Source organism: Eptesicus fuscus, chromosome 9 (genome assembly GCF_027574615.1).
Source record: "Eptesicus fuscus isolate TK198812 chromosome 9, DD_ASM_mEF_20220401, whole genome shotgun sequence".
Taxonomy (NCBI): domain Eukaryota; kingdom Metazoa; phylum Chordata; class Mammalia; order Chiroptera; family Vespertilionidae; genus Eptesicus; species Eptesicus fuscus.
The window spans coordinates 12,661,775-12,686,467 of NC_072481.1; the positions used below are offsets into that span (position 1 = coordinate 12,661,775).

Below are 24,693 nucleotides of genomic sequence, written 5' to 3' on the forward strand. Positions count from 1 at the left end.
TGTCCCCCCGCCCCTCACTCCCGCAGACGTTGAAAAGTACTCCCCACCGGGCTGGGCGCATGCGCGTTCCCAGCAGCCTTTGCGCCTCCCGCGCCTCCGAGCAGACGGGCGGAGGAGAGGCGAGTGGTTGTCAGGGAGAGTTCTGCCGCGTCCTCTTCAGCGCTGCTGGGGAAGCAGCGTCTCAGCCCCTGTGCAGGGAGGCGTCCTGCGTACCACTACTCTAACAAGTCGGCGCCGCGAGGGCTCAGGGCTGCCTATTCTTGCCTTCTGGTCCTCCCCCTTTAACCGTGAAGGAATCACGTGAGAGGCTACTCTACGCACACCATAGGTCCGCTGAACTGTGGGGTGGGGCCTGAAACCGGGTCACCAAAGAAACCAGGCTCTGCTCTCTAGAGGAAGATTTAACTTGAACCTGGACCGGTTCCGACTCCTTTCCCGAGCCCTCCTGACGTCACGGGACGTTCTGGGCCTTTTCCTGAACTAGAATCGGACTACAGATCCCGGCGTGCATTGCGCGCTGCCACTCATTGTATTCGAGGCATACTGGGATTTGTAGTCTTGGAGGAAGGGCTTGATGTGCCTGGGATATTGCAGAGGCGCACGCGGGGGCGGGGTTTTCCTGGCCGGGAGGGTCACCTTTACAGCACCTGACCCTCTTCAATACTGTTGTCTGTGTAAGATAACTTCCTACTTCTTTCCTGAAGCTCTTCTCTAGCCCCAGGGTTTAAAAAACAGTTCATTTTTTTTAAACTTCTGCCCCAGGATATAAAGAGCCTTATCAGAATGTTTTTGCAAACTAAAGGGCAGTGCTAGTGTGAGGATTTTGAGAACATTACATTTGAATGGGAGCTTTATGGGGTCTAAGCACTAATTTCAGATTTTGACTGTATTCTAACCTGTGCTAATCAGTAGACATTCAGACATGCCCTGAAGGCATGATGAAAATAAGACCTGGCCTCTGCCGTTGGAGGTGGGTTAGGTGACAGGAGTAGAAATACAAGGTCCTCTTCCCAGCCTGGGAAGGTTTGGAGTACTTGGGAGAAGGGTTTCCCAGAAGAGGTAACTCTTAAACTCATCCTTAAAAGATGAGTAGAATTTAGCCAGGTAGAAGAAAAGCTCCTTTCCAGATAAAGGGAACAGTTCCTGGTGTGAGGCTACAAATCCTGAGACTTGGAGAGGCAGGCCAAGACTGTCTTTATCTGAAGGACTCAGACATTGATTAGAGTCTAATCAATGACCATTAGACCAACATCATCAAATTGTATCAATTATATGTCCTAAATATCTTTCAAAATTTTCTTCTCACTCTATACCTATGACATTGCCCGTTATATATAGCCTGTATTACTTCTTAACCTTGATCCAGAGAGAGGGAGCTACACAAAAATGTAAATCTTCCTTATATCATTCACAATCTTTAAATCTTTCTGAGTCCTTCAAATAAAGACAGTCTTGGCCTGCAGACTGAAGGGTCCCGGGTTTGATCCGGTCAAGGGCACATTGATGTTTCTCTCTCCTCCCTTCCTCTCTGAAATCAATAAAAAAAAATTTTTTTTAAAGAAAAAGAAACAACACACCCAAGATGGAGTCACTTTGGTAAGCCCCACCAACACTTACTACAGGCATGTCTAGTTTTATTGCACTTTCCTTTTTTGTTGTTATCCTCACCTGAGGATATTTTTCAATTTATTTTTTGGGAGAGTGTAAGAGAGAAACACATCGATTGTTGCCTCCTGCATCCCATCCAGGGCCTCAGGCTGCCGGAAAGGAGCCTGCAACCAAGCTATGTGACCTTGATCGAAATCAAACCTGGGACCCTTTAGTCCAGAGGCCGACGCTCTATCTACTGAGCGAAACCGGCTAGGGCAGTGGTCGGCAAACTCATTAGTCAACAGAGCGGCAAACCGTGGCTCTCGAGCCACAGTTTGCCGACCACTGGGCTAGGGTGAGCTTTGCTTTATTGCACTTCACAGATGTTGCATTTTTTATAAATTGAAGGCAAGACCCTCCAGCAAAAAGATTACAACTAACTTTATTGCTGTGGTCTGGAACTGAACCCTCAATATCTCCAAGATATGTCTGTACCTGCAGTTTCAGCCTCTTCCAGGAATGGAATTTTTTTTATTTTTTTTTTAGAAAATTGATCTTAGAAGGAGGGAGAAAGAGAGAAAGATGTGACAGAAATTTCAATCAGTTGCCTTCCGCATTCACCCCTACGAGGAATTAAACCGGCCACACCTGCCAGGGCTGGGAATGGAATATTAAACCAATCAGTCTGGAATTAGCTGGTCAACCCTAGTGAGGATTACCTTTAAAACCCCACGCCTTTTCCTCAGGGCAGGTAACCTTGCCTGAATTAATCCACCGAACTTCCTTGTCCCACCCTCTCTCTGCCTTTACTGGTTCACCATTGTGTTTCACTTGATCCCACTTCCCAAATGTTGAGTTTTCTTACAGATTGAAAGGCAAGAACCTCCACTAGCAAAAAATTTACAATTCACTTTATTGTGATACTTGCTTTACTGTGGTAATCTTGGAACCAAACCTGTACTATCTCTGAGGTGCGCCTGTAAAACCTACCATTTTGTGCAACTAGTCCCTTCTAGTTGTTAGGTGAGATGCTGCCCAATTCATAAACGGTTTTCTAATGACAATTAGATCTTCAGATCAGCTCAATTGAATTTTGTTTTTTAACAAAACCAAGTGAGGTAGATACTGCAGCAAAGGCCCTGGCTGGTTTGGCTCAGTGGATAGAGCATCGGCCTTCGGACTAAAGGGCCCTGGGTTCAATTCCGGTCAGAGGCACATGCCTGGGTTGTGGGCTTGATCCCCAGTGTGGGGTGTGCAGGAGGCAGCCAAGCAATGATTCTCATCATTGATGTTTCTATCTCTCCCTCTCCCTTCTCTGAAATCAATAAAAATATATTTTTTAAAAAAATGCAATAGTTTCCAAACATTAAAAAAAAAAAAAAGTGCAGGTTTAGAAGATAGATGATGATTTCAATTTTTAATATATTGACTTTAACCCAATCTATCAAATGTTTACATTTCTATATGAAATCAGCATTTTTACTCAGTTAATGAAATATTCTACCTTCTTTTTTTCACACTGCCCTTTGGGAATGTGGTGTGCGTTTTACACTTAGAGCTCATCTCAATTCAGACTCACCACATTCAAGTGCTCAATAGCCACATGGTGAGTGGCTACAATAGAGGACAGTGCAGGTCTGTACTCTGTTGACTTCCTCATCTATTCACTGTTCAACCTACTCCAATCTGGCCTGTGACCTTAGCACTCCTCTATAGCTGCTTTTATCAAGGAGGTTCCCGTGATTCCCCTGTTACCAAAGCCAGTGGTCTCTGTCCTCAGCTCTCTTCGATCACCAACACAGATGACCTCTCTTGCTTTCTAGAAATGTCCTTCCCCTTGTTTCTGAGCAGCATTCCTCCTGGTTTTCCACTTCCCTCAGTGGCTGCTCAGTCTTCTTGGCCACCTCCTCCTCTTCCACCTTTTCCTTTCTCATCTACATGATGGTGTAAAGGAAAAACTCATTCCTAGTGTCTCCTGTATTCTCAGTACTCCACTCTTACACGTCTGTGAGTTTTCCACTCATCAAGCAATTCTGTGATACCATGTGGGTGTCCTACAATTTAATTCAATTCAGACACTACCTCCTGGAGATGGCCTCAGATCACACAGGTTAGGAATCCAGGCTTATATGACTGCGCACACACACCCTTCAGATACCAGTTGCAAGTCCAGGTTCTCACTTGTGCTTTTGACCAACTGCCTGTAATTTGGAGGTTCCCACAACCCCTCCCCACACACTTGGGTTAAATTAATTCGCTAGAGTGGCTCACAGAACTCAGAAACATTTTAACTACTAATTATCAATTTATTATAAAAGGTTCAAACTCAGGAGCAGCCAGTTGGAGGAGATGCATTGGGCAAGGCATGCGAGAAGGGGCACAGAGTTTCCACAGCCTCTTTGGGCGCATCACCCACCAGCACCTCCACAGCTTACCAACCAGGAAGCTCTCGGAACCTTGTCCTTTTGGGGTTTGGGGTTTCATTACATAGGCATGATTGATTAAATCATTGACCGTTGGTGATGGGACTCGATTTCCAGCCCCTTAACCTCCCCTGCCCAGAGGTAGGGCTAGGCCTGAAAGTTCCAGTCCTCTAACTATGGTTAGCTCTTCTAGCAACCAGCTCCCACGTTCTCAGGTTACCTAAGGGGCTTTCCTGAAGTCAACACATTAACATAAACTTGTGTGATTGAAAGGGGCTTATTATGAGCCTGGCCTGTGTGGCTCAGTGGTTGAGGTTTGACCTGTGAACCAGGAGGTCACAGCTCAATTCCCAGCCAGGGCACATGCCCAGGTTGCATGTTCCATTCCCAGTAAGGGGCGTGCAGGAGGCGGCTGATCAATGATTCTCGTCATGGATGCTTCTCTCCCTCTCTCTTTTCCTTTCTGAAATCAATAAAAATATATTTATGAAAGGGGTTTGTTCTGAATAGCAAAAGACACCTTTTGGTTAGTGCCATTTTGGGGCTGAGCCCATCTGATTTCCAGATGACCTAATAAATTTATAATTCTTTACAAAAAAAAACAACCCTTTTATCTCTAATTGCTTCAGAAATTCCAAGGGTTTTAGGAGTTTTGTGGTACGAATGGAGGAAGATCAAATATATATTTCTTATAAATCACAATATCACAGCTCTATCCACTAAGCCAAACTGGCTAGGGCAGTGGTCGGCAAACAGAGGCTCGAGAGCCACATGCGGCTCTTTGGCCCCTTGAGTGTGGCTCTTCCACAAAATACCACGGCCTGGGCGAGTCTATTTTGAAGAAGTGGCGTTAGAAGAAGTTTAAGTTTTAAAAATTTGGCTCTCAAAAGAAATTTCAATCGTTGTACTATTGGTATTTGGCTCTGTTGACTAATGAGTTTGCCGACCACTGGGCTAGGGCCACACACTCTTATTTACTGGATAACTGCCCTGTGCTAGACACTGTGCTATGACCTAGTGTTTTGGGGGGCTAGCTAAACATTAATAGAATTATTTGGGGGGCTAGCTAAATATTAATCGTGCTCTGTTAACCGTGATTGCTTTGTTCTGCTGAAAGAAAGCACATTCTCACCTGCCTGGGAGTTAGTTGTACACCCCCCCACCACCACCACCTAGGAGTCCACCTAGCCCCTGGGGCCTGGGAGTGGACTTGCCCCTGGGAGTCAAGCTTGGAATGTGGTTCATTCTCATTCAAGAACTGCCTATTATCATAGAAAGATTGATAACCTTCTTACCCAATAATAGAGGCTAGCCCCAGCCGGCATTGCCTGTAATCTGTAATCGTTATACCCATTTTTATTCCTCTTGCCTACTTCCTCATTCCAGTAAAACCCATTCTTTTCTTTTTTATATTTATTTTTTTAAACCATGTCCATACATCTTTATTTTATTTATTGATTAATTTTAGAGAGAGGAGAAGGGAGAGAGAGAAATAATGCTTTGTTATTTCACTTATTTATGCATCCATTGGTTGCTTCTTGTATGTGCCCTGACCAGGAATTGAACCTGAAACCTTGGCCTATCACGACAACACTCTAACCAACTGAACTGTTACCCAGCCAGAGCCTCATTCTTTTATTTTTTTTTAATTTATCTTTATTGTTGATAGTATTACAGATGTCCCCTTGGGTTTTTTGTTGTTGTTTTCCCATTGACCCCCTCCACCCAGCACCCGCCCCTCCCAGGCCTTCACCACACTATTGTCTGTGTCCTTGGGCCCTGCAGGTAAATTGCCCAGTTAATCTTCCCCCACCCACCTCCCCATCCCCGCCTTCCCTTTGAAATTCGTCAGTCTGCTCCATTGTTCTTTGTCTCTGTTTCTATTTTGTTCATCAGTTTAATTTGTTCATTAGAGTCCACATATGAATGAGATCATGTGATACTTGTCTTTCTCTGACTGGCTTAATTCCCTTAGCATAATACTCTCCAGGTTCGTTCATGCTGTTGCAAATGGTAAGAGTTCCTCTCTTCTTTTTAAAAAAAAAATTTTTTTTATTGATTTCAGAGAGGAAGGGAGATGGAGAGATAGAAAATCAATGATGAGAGAATCATTGATCAGCTGCCTCCTGCACGCCCCACAATGGATTGAGCCCACACCTCCGGCATGTGCCCTGACTGGGAATCGAATCCTGACCTCCTGGTTCATAGGTCAATGCTCAACCACTGAGCCATGCTGGCTGGGAAAGAGTTCCTTCTTTTTTACCCAAGTAGTATTCCATTGTGTAGATGTACCACAGCTTTTTTATCCACTCATCTGATGGGCACTGGCACTGCTTCCAAATCTTAACTACTGTAAATTGTGCTGCTATGAACATAGGGGTACATATATCCTTTCTGATTGGTGTTTTGGGTTTCTTAGGATATAGTCCTAGAAGTGGGATCACTGGGTCAAATGGGAGTTCCATATTTAATTATTTGAGGAAACTCCATACTGTCTTCCACAGTGGTTGCACCAGTCTGCATTCCCACCAGCAGTGCATGAGGGTTCCTTTTTCTCCACATCCTCGCCAACACTTGTCTTTTGTTGATTTGTTGATGATAGCCATCCTGACGGGTATGAGGTGATACTTCACTGTCATTTTAATTTGTATCTCTCAGATGATCAGTGACTTTGAGCATTTTTTCATGTGTCTCTTGGCCTTCAGTATGTCCACTTTGGAGAAGCATCTATTTAGGTCCTTTGCCCCTTTTTAAAAACACATATTTCTATTGATTTCAGAGACGAAGGGAGAGAGAGAGCTAGAAACATCAATGATGAGAGAGACTCATTGATTGGCTGCCTCCTGCACACCCCCTCTTGAGGATTGAGCCGGAAACCTGGGCATGTGCCCTAACCTGGAATCTAATCGTGACCACCTGGTCTATAGTCCACGCTCAACCACTGAACCATACACATCAGCCGGTCTCTTTGCCCATTTTGTAATTGGGATGTTTGTCTTTCTCTTGTTAAGTTGTATGAATTAACCCCTTATCAGATGTATCATTGGAAAATGATACATAGATTGTATCATTGGCAAAACCCATATCATTGTCCTACCCCATATAATAGATTCAATGCAATCCCGATTAAAATACCAATGACATATTTCACAGATCTAGAACAAACACTCCAAAGATTTATATGAAACTAAAAAATACCTCAAATAGCTGCAGCAATCTTGAGAAAGAAGAACAAAGTTGGAGGAATCACAATACCAAATATCAAGTTATACTACAAAGCCACTGTACTCTAAACAGCTTGGCACAAGAACAGGCATGTAGATCAATGGAACAGAACAGAGGCCCCAGAAATCGAACCAAACCATTATGCTCAATATTTGACAAAGAAGTCAAGAGCTACAATGGAGTAAAGACAGTCTCTTCAATAAATGGTGTTGGGAAAATTGGACAGGTACATGCAAAAAAATGAAACTAGACCATCAACTTACACCATCCACAAGAATAAACTCAAAATGGATAAAAGACCTAAGTAAGTTGTGAAACCATAAAAATCTTTGAAGAAACCATAGGCAGCACAATCTCAAGCATCTCAAATATATAGCAATATATCTGCTGATACACTCCTAGGGCAAAGGAAACTGAAGAGAAAATAAACAAATGGGACTACATCGAAATAAAAAGCTTCTGCACAGCCAAAGAAGCCATCAACGAAGTGAAAAGAGAGCCTGCTTCATGGGAGAACATATTTGCCGATGCATATCCATTCTTATTCCGTTTGTCCTACCCCATATAAGCAGCTGGTTTATCGGGGGTTGCAGAGCAGATTGTGTGGGTGACCTGCTGCTCTCCCAATTGATGGCATTATTGGAATAAATGCTCATATACGACTCAACCCTGTCTCTGCTTAATTGGCTCAAGTAGTGACAGGCAGCCCGGACCCATTGGCTGTCCAGTTTCTCTAGGGGTTCAGAGATCAACAAGACAGTTATGGAATGCAGTTTTAGTGGGGGCCGACAGGCAACATATACAAGATAAAAATACGCAAAATAAGCCCAGTGAGTGCTGATAGAATAAATTTGGGGAGATGTGACTGAGTGACAAGGAGGGAGAGGGCTAATTCAGATTGAGAGGTGCTCAGGGAAGTGTGGGCTGAGGAGGTGACATGTGACCTGAGACGTGAATGACCCAAAGAAGCCATGGAAAGCTATGGAGCAAGAGCACTCCCGGTGGAGGGAACTGGGAGTGCAAAGGCCCTGAGGCAGGAACACTTTGTAATAGAGCTGACTCCTGGTCCAGTGCTCCTCCACCACTTGCTATCTCTCTAGGCCAGCAGTGGGGAATGTCCGGCCAGCGGGCCATATATGACCCGAAAAAACATTTGGTCTGGCTCTGCCAAGGCATCGGGGTGAGTTAATTAAATGTTTGACCAAATATAGCAGGCTAATTTTCTTTAATATATTTTTATTGATTTCAGAGAGGAAGATAGAAACATCAATGATGAGAATCATTGATCGGCTGCCTCCTGCACACCCCCTACTGGGGATGGAGCCTGCAACCCGGGCACGTGCCCTTGACCTGAATCGAACCTGGGACCCTTCAGTCCCAGGCTGACACTCTATCCACTGAGCCAAACCGGCTAGGGCTAGCAGGCTAATTTTCAAGTTGATAATTTTATATGGCCTGGGAATGATGTTATTAATATCCAAATGGCCCTTGGCAGAAAAAAGGTTTCCCACCCCTGCTCTAGGCCCTCAAAGAATTTCCTTTGGTGTCCTGGGCCTCTCTTAAGCTCGGTCCCTGCAGTGTCGACTCATCCAGGAAGGCAGCAGCATTCTGGGGCTGTGGGTCCCCCTCCCAGAAGCCCTGTGGCTGACCAGGATCTGAGTTTCCTGGTTCCTGTCTGACAGGGGGTGAGCAGACATTCTCCCAGCCTTCTCTTCCCAGGCCCCAGCCCCAGCCCCAGCCCCAAATCTCCATGACAACCCTAGACACAATCCTGATGTGAAGGAGGATCTGGAATGAAGAGCACAAAGATCACCGTGAAGAGGAGCTGGCGGACTTGGCTCTCCTTGCCCCTTGTATCCTGCCAGCCTCGCCACTGGTGAATACAAAGGGACTTGGCTGGGCTGGGCAGGAGATTCAGGCCCCACCACCCTTAGAGAATGTTTCCCCAATCAGTACTCACCCTAATGGGCTGGGACCCTGGAGTGGGGGAGGCTGGGAAGCCCTGTGCCCGGTCTCGCCTGGCACACCCAAGTCTACCCAAACCCCTCTGGAAGACTGGAGTTCCAAGTCACTCAGAAGCAGGGGTCTGGAGTGGATGTGACAGCCCTCAGGTCTGGCCGTGGAGCCAGGCAACCCTGCATTCACAAACTCGCTCTGCTCTACCTGCATTTCTACCATTGAGATCATTGTTTCAACTCTCTAAGTCTCAGGTTCTTCAGTAGTGAAATGGGAATCATAGTAGACCCTTGCCCTTTAAGAGAACTGATTATCATGCATTAAGGATGAGATAAACCATGCAAGACACTTAGGCAGCCTGGCCCATAGAAAGTGCTCCATTCACCAACTCTACGTCTCATTCCCCACACTGGCATGTTGCGCCCTGATGGCTGAGGTTAAATCAGGGTTCTTTTTTCTTTTTCCTAATATATTTTTATTGATTTGAGAGAGGATGGGAGAGGGAGAGAGAGATAAGAAACATCAATGGCCCTAGCTAGTTTGGCTCAGTGGATAGAGGTAGGCCTGCAAACTGGAGGGTCCCGGGTTCGATTCTGGTCAAGGGCACATGCCCCGGTTGTGGGCTCCATCCCCAGTATGCAGCATGCAGGAGGCAGCCAATCAATGATTCTCATCATTGATGTTCCAATCTCTCTCTTCCTCTCTGAAATCAATAAAAATATATTTTTTTAAAAAAAGAAGATTAGTGGCCTCCTGTATGCCCCTACTGAGAATCGAGCCAGCAACCCAGGGCATGTTTTGCCCTTGACCGGAATTGAACCTGGGACCCTTCAGTCTGTAGGCTGACGCTCTATCCACTGAGCTAAACCGGCTAGGGCAGATTAGAGTTCTTTTTGCAAGGAGAGGGAACGGCTGTGAGGTGGGCAGGTACCCAATTGTGTCTACCTCATCCTTAAGGCAGCAATGACAGCTTGCATGCTATCACACTCATTAAATGCCAGGCACTGTCTGAAGCACCGAGCACGTTCATGTCCACAGTCCAAAATGCAAAAGCTGTTAAAACCAAAACAGCAAAAGCTGTTAAAACCAAAACTAATTTACTGGCAACACCTGACCTGAACTGACAGGAGGCTTCATTTGTCTTGCTCAGGGTAAATGTTCTTACAATTGCTCTAGAAAATGATTATGGAGGACTGTATATACTATATAGCATGGGCCAAAAGTAGGTTTACAATTGCTTGTATGGAAAATAATGCAATAGCCCTGGCCAGGTAGCTCATTAGGTTAGACTCTAACTGTTAGAGCGTCGTCCCATTATGCCAAGGTTGCAGGTTCAGGGCACATACAAGAATCAACCAAAGAATGCATAAATAAACGGAACAACAAACCAATATTTCTCTCTCTCTAAAAATCAATAAAGAAAAATTAAAAAATACAATAAATAATGCAGCTGTAAACCTACTTTTGTCCCACCCTGTAAATACACGATATTCTCTTTCTAAAATCTGGAACATTCTGAAACATATTCGAGGATTTTTGAATAAGAGATTGAGGGCATAAATTATTTAATCCTCACAAAAAGTCTGAGATTGCTTGCTCATCCTCCCCATTTTACCAATGAGGAAACTGAGGCTCAGAGAGGGTGAGTGACTTACTTGGGGTCACACAGTGAGCAGGAGGCAGAGCCCGGCCTGAAGGAGGCCGGGTAGTTCCAGAGCCCGTGCTCTTCTCTGCGGCCGACCTGGTGGGCCTCTGCGGGCAGACGTGGCAGGGGGACGGGCTGCTGCTTCGTGGCCCAGGACACGGACTGCGGGCTTTGGCTGCGTGCGCGGCCCCCGCGACAGGATCCGCTTCCAGTTCCGCTTCTTCCTGGTCTACAACCTGACCTCGGCGTCTCGGGCACCCCAGGAGCCCAAGGCTTCCACCCCAGCATCGTTGTCCAACGCCTGCGCCCCTGGTTCCTACCTGCAGTTCTATGTGGGTCCGCCAGGAGTGCCCTGGCCCCGGGGCACCCCTCTCTGAGGCCTGACCATCCCCGCCCCGATGAGGTCCACCAGGGAGTTCCTTGGCCTGCGCCTGGTCACCAGAGGTCGCCAGCCCCACGTGGACTTCGTGGGAGAAGTCACCTCTTTCCGTTTGGGTGGGTTAGGGCTGTTGGCCAGGACGGGGCCTCCAAGCTAGGGTAACTGCGGCCCTGGGGCTACCAATAGGGCACTGGGAGCATGGAGGGGATTGAGTCCTAAGAGAAGGAAGGAAGTGGTGAGTGCTGGTGGGGTTGGGCGCGGTCTCGGCAAGGGACATTCCAGACCCAAAGAGCTAACCCCATCAATCTGGCTTCCGTGGCTGCCTGTACCAGACACACACACTCCCACACACAGCCTCACACTCACACCCACTCACTCACACTGTACATGTACACAGCTCACACCTCATACACATACAACTCCACACCTTGTCCACCCACACTGCAATCCACAGCCCACACACCGCACACACATGGAATTCCCATCACACACCTCATACACTCACAGTACCACCTTGCACACTTCCCCACAACTCACACTCACGTTCTATCATCAGAGGGGCCTAGTTAGGACTCTGGAGTCTGCGTGCACATGGAAACAGCCTTCTCTCACCTCCCACATTCCCTCACTAGAGGGCCACCCCTCCTGCTTTTTGTGGGCTGGCCCAAGTTCCTCAGAACATGCCTTCCCTTTGGCCCCAGGCTCCCGTGGTCCCGATTTCCGCTGTCGGAATAGCAGGTACATCCCCCTGAGTCTGGTGTGCGATCTCTGGGGCATGGACAACCGTGGCGATGGCAGTGACCAGGCTTCCTGGCCACCAGGCAACTGCAGAGGTCAGTGACGGGGTGCAGCTTGGGCCTGCTGAGCGGCTTGGAGGGAAGCTGGGGCCCAGCTCCCCTTCCCCAGGGCAGGGCCTCGGTGGGGAGGCCGGAGGCAGGGGCATGGCAGAAGAGGATACGGGGAAGCACAGTAGTGGGGAATCGCTTTAGAAAAATTGTGCACACAGCCTTCAGAGTGCCTGAGTATCAGAGCTAGTTAGAGCCAGAATGACATGAGAGATTATCTAATCCAGCTGCTTTCAAATACTTTTTAAAGAAAAAAAAAGCTTTTTAAATTGAATTCAGAGAGGAAGGGAGAGGGAGAGACAGAAACGTCAATGATGAGAGAGAACCATTGATTGGCTGCCTCCTGCACACCCACTCCTGGGGATGGAGCCCACAACCCGGGCATGTGCCCTGACCAGGAATTGAACGGTGATCTCCTGGTTCATAGGTCGATGCTCAACCACTGAGCCATACCGGCCGGGCTCAAATAATATTTTAGTGCTGGGAGCTCTTCCTAAATGGGACTTTGCACAGAGGCCCAAGACGTTAAAGGGAGAGATGCTCTGTTTAAGTGGACACGAGGGGCCCATGTCCCACCGAGGAACCTGACTTTGACTCTCAAGACTTTTCTTCCTTTCTGTCTTTCTTTAAATTTTTTATTGATTTCAGAGAGGGAGGGAGAGGGAGAGAGAGAGAGAACATCGATGAGAGAGAAACATCATCCATCTTGGCTGCCTCCTGCCCACCCCACACTGGGGACCGAGCCCGCAAGCCAGCCATGTGCCCTTGACTGGAACCGAACCCGGGACCCTTCAGTCCACCAGCCAACGCTCTATCCACTGAGCCAAACCAGCCAGGGCTCTTTCTTTCTTTCTTTTGTTTTTTTTTCAAGACTTACTTTGAAAACCATTGATCCAGACTGACATACATTTCACAGATGGGGAAATCAGCCTAGGGAGGAGAAATGACTAGACGCTCAGTCATAGTCAGTGATGACAGAACCAGGAATGAGCTCTGAGCACAGGGAGACCAGGTCACCCAGGAACATCCTTCTGAGAATCTGGAGATGCCCCTTGCCCCCGACAGGGCTGGCATACACTGCTGAACAGGTGGTTTACTACAAAAAAGCAGCTGGCTGAGTGAAATTCAGCTTCCCGGGTCCCCGCACACTTCCCTCCTCAGTCACCTGGGCAGGTTCCTCGCTACTGCCCTGTGGCTGTGCTTTGTGCCATCAGGCCGTCCCTATATCTGCTCCTCTTCCATCCTCCAGGCTCCTTCCCAGTGGTCTTTATAATGCACACCAGCTGGGATGTCTTTGAACTCTAGATATAGAACCACCTCCCTGCTCATCTCCATGTGGGTGTGTAGGTGGCATCTCAAACGTAACTTGGCCCAAAACTGAACTCCTGACCCACAGCTGTTGTGTGACTCTTTTTTAAATATATATTTTTTATGGATTTCAGAGAGGAAGGGCGAGGGAGAGGGAGATAGAAACATCAATGACGACAGAGAATCATTGATCGGCTGCCTCCTGCACGCCACACACTGGGGATCAAACCCACAATCCGGGCATGTACCCTTGACTGGAATCAAACCTGGGACCCTTCAGTCCGCAGCTCGATGCTCTATCCACTGAGCCAAACCAGCTAGGGCTGCTGTGTGACTCTTTATTCCTTTTTGCAGCTCATAGCCAAGCCATCCACATCAACTTGTCTGATGTTTTTCTCACGATAAGACTGGAGTTAGGGGTTATTAGGAGAAAGACTACAGAGGTCAAGTGTCATTTTCATCCTATCAAAGGGACACACCACCAACCTGATTCATGAGTGTGGATGTTGGCCTTGAACCTGGTTGAGGTCGTGTTTGTCAGGTTTCTCCACTGTTCCTCTTTCTGCCTCCTCTTTCCATACTGTCCCCTTTGGGAGGAAGTCACTAGCACAGCTGACAGAGGAGTGGGGAGGTGAGGTCTCTGACCAGAGGAGCCATCTAAGACACTCCGTCAGTCATGCCACTGCCACGCACAGAACCCGCCCTGCTCCTCACTCAAAGACAAAGCAAAGCCTCCCAGAGGCCCCCCTGCCCTCCTGCTCCCTCAGCTCTTCCACACGGTCCCGGGCAACTCCTTCCACACTTGCCTCTTCCTGCCTCTGGTCTCAAGACTAGCTCTCTCGCCTAGCCGCAGTGGCTCGGTGGTTGAGCGTTGACCTACGAACCAGGAGGTTATGGTTCGGTTCCCGGTCAGGGCACATGCATGGGTTGCAGGCTCGATCCCCAGGGACAGCCAATCAATGATTCCTTCTCATCATTGGTGTTTCTATCTCTCTCGCCCTCCCTCTCCCTTCCTCTCTGAAATAAAATTAAAAAAGAAAAAATTTGCTCTCTCCTCTGCCTGAAACGTGTTTCCCCAGAGATTTTCATGCTCATTCCTTTGCCTTCTACATGGCTCTTCTTAACCCTCACCCTCTCCTGACCCCTTAATTTAAAAAAAGCAACGCTGTGTCCATGGACAGATAAACAAAATGTGATGTGGCCACACAATGGGATATTATTCAGCCCTAAAAAGGAAATTTCAACAAGCATGAAACCTTGAAGACACTCTGCTAATTGAAATAAGCTAAACAGAAAAGGATAAATGCTGTATGATTCCACTTCTACGAGACACCTAGAGTAGTCAAATTCAGAGACTGAAAGTAGAATGGTGGTTGCCAAGGGCTGGGGGGAGAGAGACCAGGGAATTAGTATCTAATGGGGACAGAGTTTTAGTGTTTTTTTTTTTTTTGTTTGTTTTGTTTTAAAATATATTTTATTATTTTTTTACAGAGAGGAAGGGAGAGGGATAGAGAGTTAGAAACATTGATGAGAGAGAAACATCCATCAACTGCCTCTTGCACACCCCCTACTGGGGATGTGCCCCCAACCAAGGTACATGCCCTTGACTGGAATCGAACCCGGGACCCTTCAGTCTGCAGGCCGATGCTCTAGCCACTGAGCCAAACCGGTTAGGGCCAGAGTTTTAGTTGTGCAAAATGAAGAGTTCTAGAGATGGATGGTGGTGATGGCTGCACAGCAATGTGAATGTGCTGAACACCACTCAACGGTACACTTACAAATTGGTTAATGGTTTATTGTGGTATACTTCACAATTTTTAAAAAAGCATCCCCGCTCCTAGCCAACATGCCTGTCCCTTTCCTCTGCTTAATAGTCTCTCCATTTGACATAATTTCTTTTGTGTCTTCTCACACTGAACTGCTACTTCCATGAAGACATTTTTGTCTCTTTTGCTCACTGTTGTGTCCCCAGTCCCGAGGGCACAGTAGTAGATGCTCGAGAAATATGAGTCAAGTGAGGGGAAGAATGAACCTCCATGCCTCAGCTTCCTTGTCTGTAAAATGGGGTGATAAACCTAACTTTTCAGAGTTGTTACAAACTTTAAGTGCAACGCCATAGGTAAAGGGCCCAGCACTGAGCACGGTGTTTGGTGCACAGAGAACACTGAATACGTGCACATCCTCCTTCCTGAGAAGTAGCTCCATTCATAAACTCCAGGCCCGAGCTAGACTGCATGAGTGTGAGTCCTCCCCTATCACTCCAGCTTGTGACCTGGGCAAGTGACTTAGCCGCCCTTCCTTGATCTATACAATGGAAACACGAATTGTAACCAGCAGAGGTTTGGAAAGGATTAAAGGAGACATAGTCATGCCTTAGAGGCCCAGTTCTGTGTTAGCTCTGTTATTTCCCACTCAGGTCCCTCTCCGATGCTCAGCCTGGAGGGGAGTACAGAGGCTGGTACCTCCAGGCCCCCGACTGTCTCCCTAGCTCCCGGGTCAGCAGGTCCCTGGGTCAGCAGGCCGGGGTGCTGCACAACAGGATGCAGCTGCAGAAGGTAGATGGACTTGTTACCACCTGCTCCCACTCCGGCCACCAAGATCATACTGGTCCCTCTCCAGGTGTTGGGAACCGGGGGAGCAGGCCGGGGCTGAGACCTGAGTGGACTCCCTTTCTTCCCGCAGGTTCCCGGCTACAGAAGGTGGCGCTGGCCTCCTCGCTGCTCCTGGCCTCTGCTGGCCTCCTCACTGGCCTCCTCTGGTGCTGTTGCTCCTCCAGCCAGCTGGCCCAGAGGGCTGGTGCCGTGGCCTCTGCTTTAGCTGCACCATCTGCCACACAGGTCCTGGCCAGGTGGCCCCTGGTGGACTGCAGCCGAGTGGGACAGCCTTCCAGGGTTAGGGAGGCCATGCATAGAGAGGCTGTGGCTTCAGAGGACGGACAGTGGGCTCTGGGGTCGGACAGACCCTGGGTTCTGTCCCCACCCCCCCAAGGACTGTCTGGGGCTCTGCCATGGGGGCACTTCTGAGGCCACCCAGCCACCATGCCTGCGCCTCTGAGGCACCTGCTCCCATCCAGCCTGCCCTGTTCCCTGCGGCTTTGGGCAGGTCACATAACCCTGAGACTCAGTCTGCTCCTCTGGAAAATGGGATGAGCCCTGCCTCCCAGGGTTGTGGGGAAGGCCACAGGAGGTAACCGGCCCCATAGCTCGTGTGGTGGCTGGCACTCTGCTGGATCAGTGAAGGGCAGGACCTCCATGCCCAGGGCAGGGAGCAGGGGCCTCGCTCACCTGAGGCTTCCCTGATTCACCCCCAGACCTCACCTGCCCTGCTTTGCCCCACCCTCACGTTCCACAAGTGCAGCCCTAGTCAAAGACACAGGGGACCGCCTGGCGGGGATAGCACCGTTTATTAAGAAAGATCAAGACAAAGACCACAGGAGGGTCCCTTCTGGACACAGAGGCCAGGCGTCCTGACCCAGCATCCGGGGAGCTACTGGTGGGGAGGGTGCTTGCCCCCACTTGGGCCCTCAGGTTCCCACAGATGGGGCAGGGGTGTCATGGCCCCTTCCTGTCCCTCCGTCATGAGTCCTGGCTTCCCCCACCTAAGGCACTCGCTCTTTCCAACCAGCACCCTCCCCGCCCCCCCATATCGCTTGGGCCTTCACTTCCAGATCAGGGGGGGGATGTGGCGGGGCCCTCTCAGTGCTGGGCTCGGCCTGCAGCAGCTCCCGGTAGGAGCTGGGGTGGTTTCCCTTGTAGCCCCTGAGGGCGGGGGCCCTGGGGTAGGTGTTGGGTCGGGGGATGCAGACCAGCTGGTCAGGCAGAGGTGAAGGTGGAGGGGGGCTGGGACATGGTCTCACGGGGTGGGGGCTGCCTGACCAGGGGTGAGCTGCCTTTTGCTCCACAGTTGGCACTAAAGAGCTTTTGCTACCCAGAGGAGGGTGGCAAAGGCCATTGCGACGCCCTCTGCTCCTAGTGGCTGGTGAGGACCCAGGCTGTACGCCATGGTTGGCTCTTGTAGGGACAAGGGCTGCAGACACGGGTGGCCCGGCTCTGCCGTGGGGCTCTGCCGTGGGGGCACTTCTGAGGCCACTCGGCCACCATGCCTGCCCCTCTGAGGCACCTGCTCCCATCCAGCCTGCCCTGCTCCCCAGCCTGCGCCTTTGCCCAGGTGTGTTTGGGTGGGGGGTGGCATGGCCACCCTCCAGTCCAGCCCAGGGCGGTAGCAGCAAAGCGTGGCATCGCCTCAGTTTCTTACAAAATATTCATAATAATAATATTAATAATAGACTCGACGATGTGGGGCTGGGGCGCTGCCCAGGAGTCCTTGTGGGCAGGCAGCTGCCTACGAGGGGCAGGGCCGCGTGTTGGCCCCCTCCTGGGTGTTGTGCTGCAGGTCCAGGGGCTGTGGGGGAGGGGCGCCCGGCCCCGCCGAGTGCAGCACCAGGTTCCTGAGACAGCCCATGATGCCTGAGGAGAACCTGCCCCCGGTCAGTGTGGCCACGTCGGGGGCTCCGCCTGTGGGGGGAGAGGACAGGACCTGTCAGCTCCAGGGCCCCAGAGGAGAGGGGGCGTGTGCTGGGCTCTGCAGGAGCCCTTCTTGCACCGAGGCCCCGGCCCAGGACTCACCGACGTAGATGCTGCTCTTGGTGTTGACGGCCACATTCGGGCCTGGGGACTGGCCGCTGACCAGCTCCTCACCGTCCACCTGGATGGAGCCCCTCCGGCCCTCTCTGTGGGGGCGGGACTGGGTCAGACCCTTCACCACCAGGCCTCCGTGCTCCCTGACCCTAAGGGCCCCTCCCATTTCCACACACTCGAGAAGTCTGCATCTGGAGTCCTTCCTTCCCCCCGCCAAGATAAGAGATCTGCACCCCCCAGCTTCCTAGCACCCACCCAGGTTTCCCCCACCCGTAGGTGCTTACCCGCCCCCGCCCCCCCTGGAGTTCTGTCCTGCCCTGAAGTCTGTGCTTCGAGTTGTCTCCCAGAGCCCACCGCCTGCCTCCCCAAGCGTCGTGGGGCCCCTTCCCTAGTGTCGGGTGGGCTCCCTTACCGCAGGGCCGTCACCCGATGCCACTCGCCGTCATTGATGGGGTCCTCAGAGACGAGGCGGGCCTCCCCGCTGCCCAGCTGGTAGCTACGGTCACACAGGCCCAGGGAGGGTGAGGTGGGCAGGACAGGAGGGGGTGTGGGAGGGTGGGGGTGGGACACTGGGAGCTGCAGCTCCTTGTGGGAGGAGCCATGGGCTGAGCAGACGGGAAGCTACGGGAGGGGGGTGGGGGTGGGGGGGGAGCAAGGGGGAGAGCCAGGGAAGGGAGAGGACCCACCTGAAGACAAGGTGCCCATCCTGAAGCCCGAGACTGATGAAGTCCTTCCCTTGGCTGGCCTCCCCCGCCTCCTGCCAGGGAAGCACAGGGTGTCTGGGGGTCCCAGCCTGGAGAGCGGAGGCCCTGACGGGGTGGCCTCTGCCCTTTTCTTTCCCACTGCCTGCTGGACGCCCACACTCACCATGCCCTGCCAGAGCAGGAGGCCGCTGGCTGTGCTGGTCCGGACTTCCAGCTGGATGGTCTCAGGCACCCTGGGCAGGCTGGGGGGGGAGGGAAAGGAGGGTGGATAGGTGAGGGGACAGAAGTCCCAGGTTCCCACTCCCCTCCCCGGGCTCACAGGCTCTCACCTCCTGGGGAAGACGTAGCTGGGGAGGGCTAGGAAGCCTCCATCGTCGAAATAGGCTCCGTACTGTCCTGGGGCATCTGCGGGAGGAAAGGGGGATAGGAGACAGCTGCTCCCCTGCTCGCAGTGTCCACCTGGCATCGGGTCCTCTGACCCTACCTCCACCCCGTCACGTAGGACCAGGGGGCTCTGAACCTGCAGGCCCTGGAGACCCAGGGGGCCGTGGACAGAATCCAGGGGCCTGTGAACTTGGATAGAAAACATGAGGGCTCTATGTTCACGCTGGTCTCACTGACATTTAGCAATTTCTTTAGTTCGGTACGGAGGCAACCAAGGAAAGGGGCAGCAGGCGGACCGTGGCCTCCTCACCAGCAGGTTTCCTTTAGGAACTGCAGGAGGTGCCAGTATCTCCGGACCCTGCTTACGCTCACTGAACTGTGTCAGCTGTTAGGACCAGCCCTGGATCTTGTTATTCAATGTGTTGATGAAGAAGCACATAGGTTACGATTGAGATAATTTAAAATATTTTGATCATCTTATTTCAGTATAATTGGTTTCCTATTTTTGTTCTTGTTGATTTTAATACATTTTTATTGAATTCAGAGAGGAAGGGAGAGGGGAGAGAGAAAGAGATAGAAACATCAATGATAGGAGAGAATCACTGACCAGCTGCCTCCTGTACACGCCCTACTGGGGATCGAACCCCCACCCCGGGCACGCGCCCTGATTGGGAATAAAACCGTGACCTCCTGGTTCATAGGTTGACGCACAACCACTGAGCCATCCCGGCCAGGCTGCATTTTTTTTTTTTTTTAAACAGTTAAGAGGTCCATCCCTAGTTGCTAAGTCCTTGTCCTGGTTTTAGCTCTGAAAGTCCCACAGCTCAAGATACCCCTCAGCCCTGAGGAAACTGGGACAGTTGGTCACCTAAGCCCATGGCACCTGAAAGATCCAGAACCTTTGTGATCCTTCCATCACCCAGATGGGAAGCCAGGCTCAGGGGTGAGTCACTTGCCCAGGAAGTAGGAAGTCTGGATGGCAACCTGGACCTTTGGCTCTAACATCCATACTGTGTGCACCTCCAACATCCCAGCCCTGCCTGCTTCGACCCATCCCACAGGCCAGCGCTGGCCCTTGTGGGCCGGCAGCTGCAAGGGTTGGGTGTACTTGGCCACCTTCCACCAAATGATGAGGAGAACAGCTAACATTTAGCAAGCACCTACTATGTGCCAATCACTGTGCAGGGAGTTTCACATCCAGCTGCAAACCTAATTTCATTTAACTGGATCCTTATAATAATCCCATGACTTACATGTAATATTAATAAAAGCTAACATTATATATCCACCATGTACCAGGCGCTGTTCTAAGCATTTTAAAGACATTAAGTAATTTTACTCTCACACAATATTTTATCCAAAGCCTTGTGGAAGGATGTTACTTCTCTCCATGGTACACATGAGGAAACAGAGTTTAAGTGACTCACTCAAAGGCTCTGATGCACGACACCACCACTATCTTAGTGGTGATAAAGAAGATAATGCCTATAAAGCAGTTAGCACAGAGCCTGGGAATGTTCAATATGGTAGGACCCAGCCCTGCGTGGCTTCCTTTGCTCTTCTTTATTCTATTTGTGCCCAGGGAGCCTCTCACATGGACCTGTTCTGTTTAGAGCCAGGATTAAAGGTGTGGGGTAACTGGACAGGGAGCTGAGAGACCTGAATCCAATTGGGAGACAAGTCCCCTCAGCTTCCCTGGAAAATACGTACCGTTGCCTCCACTGCCTTCAAGATGCCAGTCGGATTCCGCGGTGCCATGTCTAGAGCCTATGGAGAAAGGCAGGGTCCAGTCAGTGGGCACAGATGCTGTCCAGTCCCAGAGCTCCGAAAAAGGATGCAGAGAAGCTGGGGCAGTTACCTTGTTGGCAGCGTGGGCCAGAGAAGCCGGGGGGACAGAGGCAATGGGTGCCCTGGCAGGTGCCCCCATGCAGACAGGGCTCGCGGAGCTGGCAGGGGTTCTCCTCATGCTCACAGAGGTCTCCTGCGGGTCATGGCAGAGGTGAGTGGCACGGGCCGGAGTTGCTGCTGACCACCCCACGCCCCTCCCTCTCCCAGGGCCTGGGAAGCTCACACACCTTTGAAGCCATCTCGACACAGACACTGAAACTCAAACTCGCCAGCAGGAAAGCACGTGGCGCCGTTCTGGCACGGCTGGCGCTCACACGGGGAGCTGTCATAGCACTGCCCGACGCCCCGGCTGCCCAGGAAGCTGTAGGTGAGGTCTAGCCGCTTTCCATTCACTGACACCTGTGGGCATGGGGACACTGAAGGACTCAGGCCACACAGGAGGTGGGGCACTGGCATACCAGCAGAGAGAATGCAGTAGAGGTAGCTGGGAACCCAAGCTGGAACTTGAGTGGTAACAGGGGACTGTAGGGTAGGGAAGGGAGAGACAGGAGCACCTACTGTGTGCCACCAACATCCATCAGTACAGTCAATCCTCAGTACAACCCTTTAAATTAGGTTTAATTACCCCATTTTACAGAGGAGGAAACTGAGGCTCACAGGTGAAGTTTCTGCTCCCAAGGGCCTTCAGCTAGCTGCAGGTGGGGGAGTCTGGTTTTCACCCCTCCCCTCCTTGTCCTCTGGAAGCTGCTCCTCACCTCACCCAGGCAGCCATGGAAGGGAGTGCTCATGTTGATGGCCGGGGACAGCTGCACCGAGGGCTCCACACCACCGAGGTAGAGGAGGGTGTGCAGGTTGAGGCCCTGGCTCTTGCCCGGGGAGGAGCGCAGCACAGGGCGTCCACCGTCCACCCGCAGGCTGCCGTCCTTGTTGAGGCGCTCGGCAGACACACGGTGCCAGCGGCCCAGGGCCAGTGGCTCTGTGCTCCTCAGAACAGCCAGCCCTAGGGAGAATGCGGGAGGGCTACACGGATGGCCCCCTGCCCTGCCCACCCCACACAGGGCCAGGGAACTCCCGCCAGCCTCCGGGTGCTCCACAGGAACCTGAGAGGTCGAGGGACTTGAAGTCACACGCACAGAAGGAATGTGAAGGAGCAGGGAACTCCAATGGGTCTGACTTCTGGACTCATTCCTCTGAGCCTCCTCAGGGCACAGGCAGCCCCAGGGGCACAGAGCTTGGCACCTAGAGCCCAGCTGCACTTGGTGGCCAGTGCTCACCTGACCCCAACTCGTAGCGGAACTCCAGGTGGCCACCAGCCATCGCCAGGGACACGAAGTCCTCCACAGGCTCGCGCTTGCCCCCGCTGAACAGCAGGATCCCGTTGGGTGCCAGCGGCTTGAACTCAATGTCCAGGCGTAGCTCGTGGTGCGTGTTGGTGAGGGCGGGCAGCACCAGATAGGAGCCGGTGCCCGACATGGAGGGCGTGGTCACGGTCACACCTGCAGCAGCCACAGCTCAGCCAGGGGCAGTGGGGACACCAGAGTCCCGGGAGGGGTCCAATGACTCAGCCTTACTCTGGGACCCCTGCCCACCTCACTCGCTAGTCCCAGAGGCTGGAGTCAGTGGGGCAATAGCTGTGGCTGCACAGGAACTCCTGGCCCACCCGGCATGCAGACCAGGCCGGAAGGATCCCTAATAAGATGGGCATCCCTCTGCGGGACTCTCACATAAGGGAGTGGGACTGGGCAGAAGCTTGGCCAGGTGACTTTGAGGCCCTCTGGCTCCGGCATCATTTTACCATTCTAGGGCCCATCATGGCCTCAGAGGGCCCCTGCCCAGCCTCCCCGATCCTTCCTGGGACCCCTGGGTGGGGGGTCTCAGGCTGGGCTCTACTCACCTTCCTCACACCTGGGCCCGGAGCGGCCCAGGTGACAGCGGCAGTTGTAGCCTCGGCCATCGGGCCTGTTTACACAGGTAGCGTCGGGCCCACAGGCCTCTGGGGGACACACAGGCCACGAGAAGGACATTGAGGGTACAGTCCTGATGCCAAAGCCCTACCCATTGCATCCCAGGGGCCTCGGCTCTCTAGGGCTTGGCCAGACTAAGGAAGGGGAATGGATTAGAGCAAGGGCCAGAGGAGGCTGGGCAGCGGGACAGCATGGCGGGAAGTGAATGAGGACAGTTTGTCTGTGGTGTTCTTGAAAAGACCGTACCCGGACAATAGTATGGGGGCAGCTAATGGGGCGAGTGCCTTGGTAATGGATGGGAAGGTGGTAATTACCTGGGTTGCACGGATGGGAGAGAGGTGAGCACTAGGCATCAGTAATGGGGGTAGGTACTCGGGTAGCAGAGATGGGAGGCAGAGTATTAGGTGGCAGTGACAGAGGTCAGTATCTAGGAGGAGTGGTAAGTACTGGGGTAAGAGTGAGAGCGTGTGGTAAGTACATGTAGCAGCTGGGGTGCAGGTGGATGTGAAGGGGCACAGACAAGTGCTCCAGGGTGACAGTGATCAGGAGGGGTGGGTCCGCACCTGGGTGGCAGTGCAGGGCCTGGGAGTGCTCACAGCGGCTCCCGGTGAAGCCAGCTGGGCAGATGCACAGGTAGCTGCTGCTCTCCGAGTCCTGGCACCAGCCCCCGTTCTGTAAGGCACCCCAAAACATCAGGCCAAGAATACTGGCTCTCCCGCTCCCCACAGGTCTCTGCCACAGCTGAGGGCAGTGGCCAGGGGCAGCCAGATGGCATGTGAGGTGTGGGGTTACCTGGCAAGGCTGGTCCCGACAGGTGGGGCAGTGGGAGATGCCATGTGCTGTGAGGTTGAGGTCGTGGAAGACGATCTCCTCACCCTGGATTTGTAGCTCCCGGACACAGCCTGGGGGGGCGGGGGGCAGGTGGATGAGCAAAGGTGGGGGTGCTCATCCCAACCACACTTCGCAGGGCCCTCCCAGGCTCCGAGGGCGTTGGAAAGGCCTGGGCAGGGCTGGAGATGGGGAGGGAGCTCACCTATGAAGCCGCTGCTCAGCCCCGCTTTGGGGATGGCGCCATAGTCAGGGTAGCCGCCCAGGTAGAGCTCCTCATTCAGGTCCAGGCCCTGGAACTTGCCCTGGGGAGTGGAAAGGTCAGGAATGGCAAGCAGGCTGGGTGGAGTGGGGCCGGGGCTGGGAGTACGGGGATGGGTTGGGTCTCACCTGGGAGGTCCCGTTGACTGGGGCCAGGCTGCCTACAATCAGGGAGCCCTGGGTGAGGCTGCGCAGCAGGGTCACGGTATGGAACTGGCCCAGCACCAGCGGTGTGGGGTGGCGGATGGTGGCCATGCCAGAGCCTGCGTCAAACCTACTCCATGGGGCAGGGCCAGGGCAAGAGAGGGAGGATGTCGGGTTCGTAAGAAGGGCTGGGCAGGGGACCCAGCCTGGACAAAGGTGACATCACCATCGCCCGCAGTCCTGCTCCAGTTCCTGTCCCTGCCTTGTCGCCCACCCCATTACCCACTCCCAGCTTGCCCCATCCCTGTGCCTTCCCTAGCGCTTCTCTTCCCCTACACTCCTGCCCTGGGGACGGATCCAGAGTAGCCCCCGGGGTTCTAACTGCCCTGGTCCTGAGGCCCTGCAGCCTAGCACCTGGCCTCACTGCTCCTCTGAGATCACCTTGTTTCTTCCCATCTTTGTTTACGGCTAGTCTTCCCCAACTAGAATATACGTTCCCACAAGTGCCTGGCACATAGCAGGTGTTCAACAAGTAACTGTTGCATGAATGAA

At 52.0% G+C, this 24,693-nt stretch overlaps 2 protein-coding genes and 1 long non-coding RNA gene across 3 annotated transcripts in view; 2 read left to right on the plus strand and 1 right to left on the minus strand.

Annotated features, from left to right (window-relative positions):
- Positions 1-77: 77 nt before the first annotated feature.
- Positions 78-7,876, plus strand: LOC129150253 (uncharacterized). Its single transcript, XR_008556983.1, has 3 exons — positions 78-674; positions 1,561-1,596; positions 7,221-7,876. It is a non-coding gene; the product is annotated as an uncharacterized LOC129150253 (long non-coding RNA).
- A 2,529-nt stretch (positions 7,877-10,405) lies between these two features.
- On the plus strand, positions 10,406-17,343 carry LDLRAD2 (low density lipoprotein receptor class A domain containing 2). The gene is given in 7 exon segments (XM_054720697.1): positions 10,406-10,416; positions 10,957-11,022; positions 11,024-11,334; positions 11,920-12,051; positions 15,788-15,874; positions 16,054-16,244; positions 17,275-17,343. Coding segments are annotated over 7 exon segments (867 nt in total).
- Positions 16,756-24,693, minus strand: part of HSPG2 (heparan sulfate proteoglycan 2) — a 97,654-nt gene continuing 89,716 nt past the window's right edge. Inside the window, exons 83-98 of the mRNA XM_054720579.1 lie at positions 24,127-24,271; positions 23,942-24,041; positions 23,701-23,810; positions 23,472-23,580; positions 22,839-22,937; positions 22,219-22,440; positions 21,700-21,944; positions 21,172-21,343; positions 20,955-21,077; positions 20,807-20,863; positions 19,042-19,117; positions 18,876-18,954; positions 18,695-18,765; positions 18,421-18,504; positions 17,997-18,100; positions 16,756-17,885 (exon numbers count right to left, since the gene is read on the minus strand). Coding sequence (XP_054576554.1) covers positions 17,713-17,885; positions 17,997-18,100; positions 18,421-18,504; positions 18,695-18,765; positions 18,876-18,954; positions 19,042-19,117; positions 20,807-20,863; positions 20,955-21,077; positions 21,172-21,343; positions 21,700-21,944; positions 22,219-22,440; positions 22,839-22,937; positions 23,472-23,580; positions 23,701-23,810; positions 23,942-24,041; positions 24,127-24,271 — 1,969 coding nt within the window. The 3' untranslated portion in view covers positions 16,756-17,712. The remainder of the gene's footprint in view (positions 17,886-17,996; positions 18,101-18,420; positions 18,505-18,694; positions 18,766-18,875; positions 18,955-19,041; positions 19,118-20,806; positions 20,864-20,954; positions 21,078-21,171; positions 21,344-21,699; positions 21,945-22,218; positions 22,441-22,838; positions 22,938-23,471; positions 23,581-23,700; positions 23,811-23,941; positions 24,042-24,126; positions 24,272-24,693) is intronic.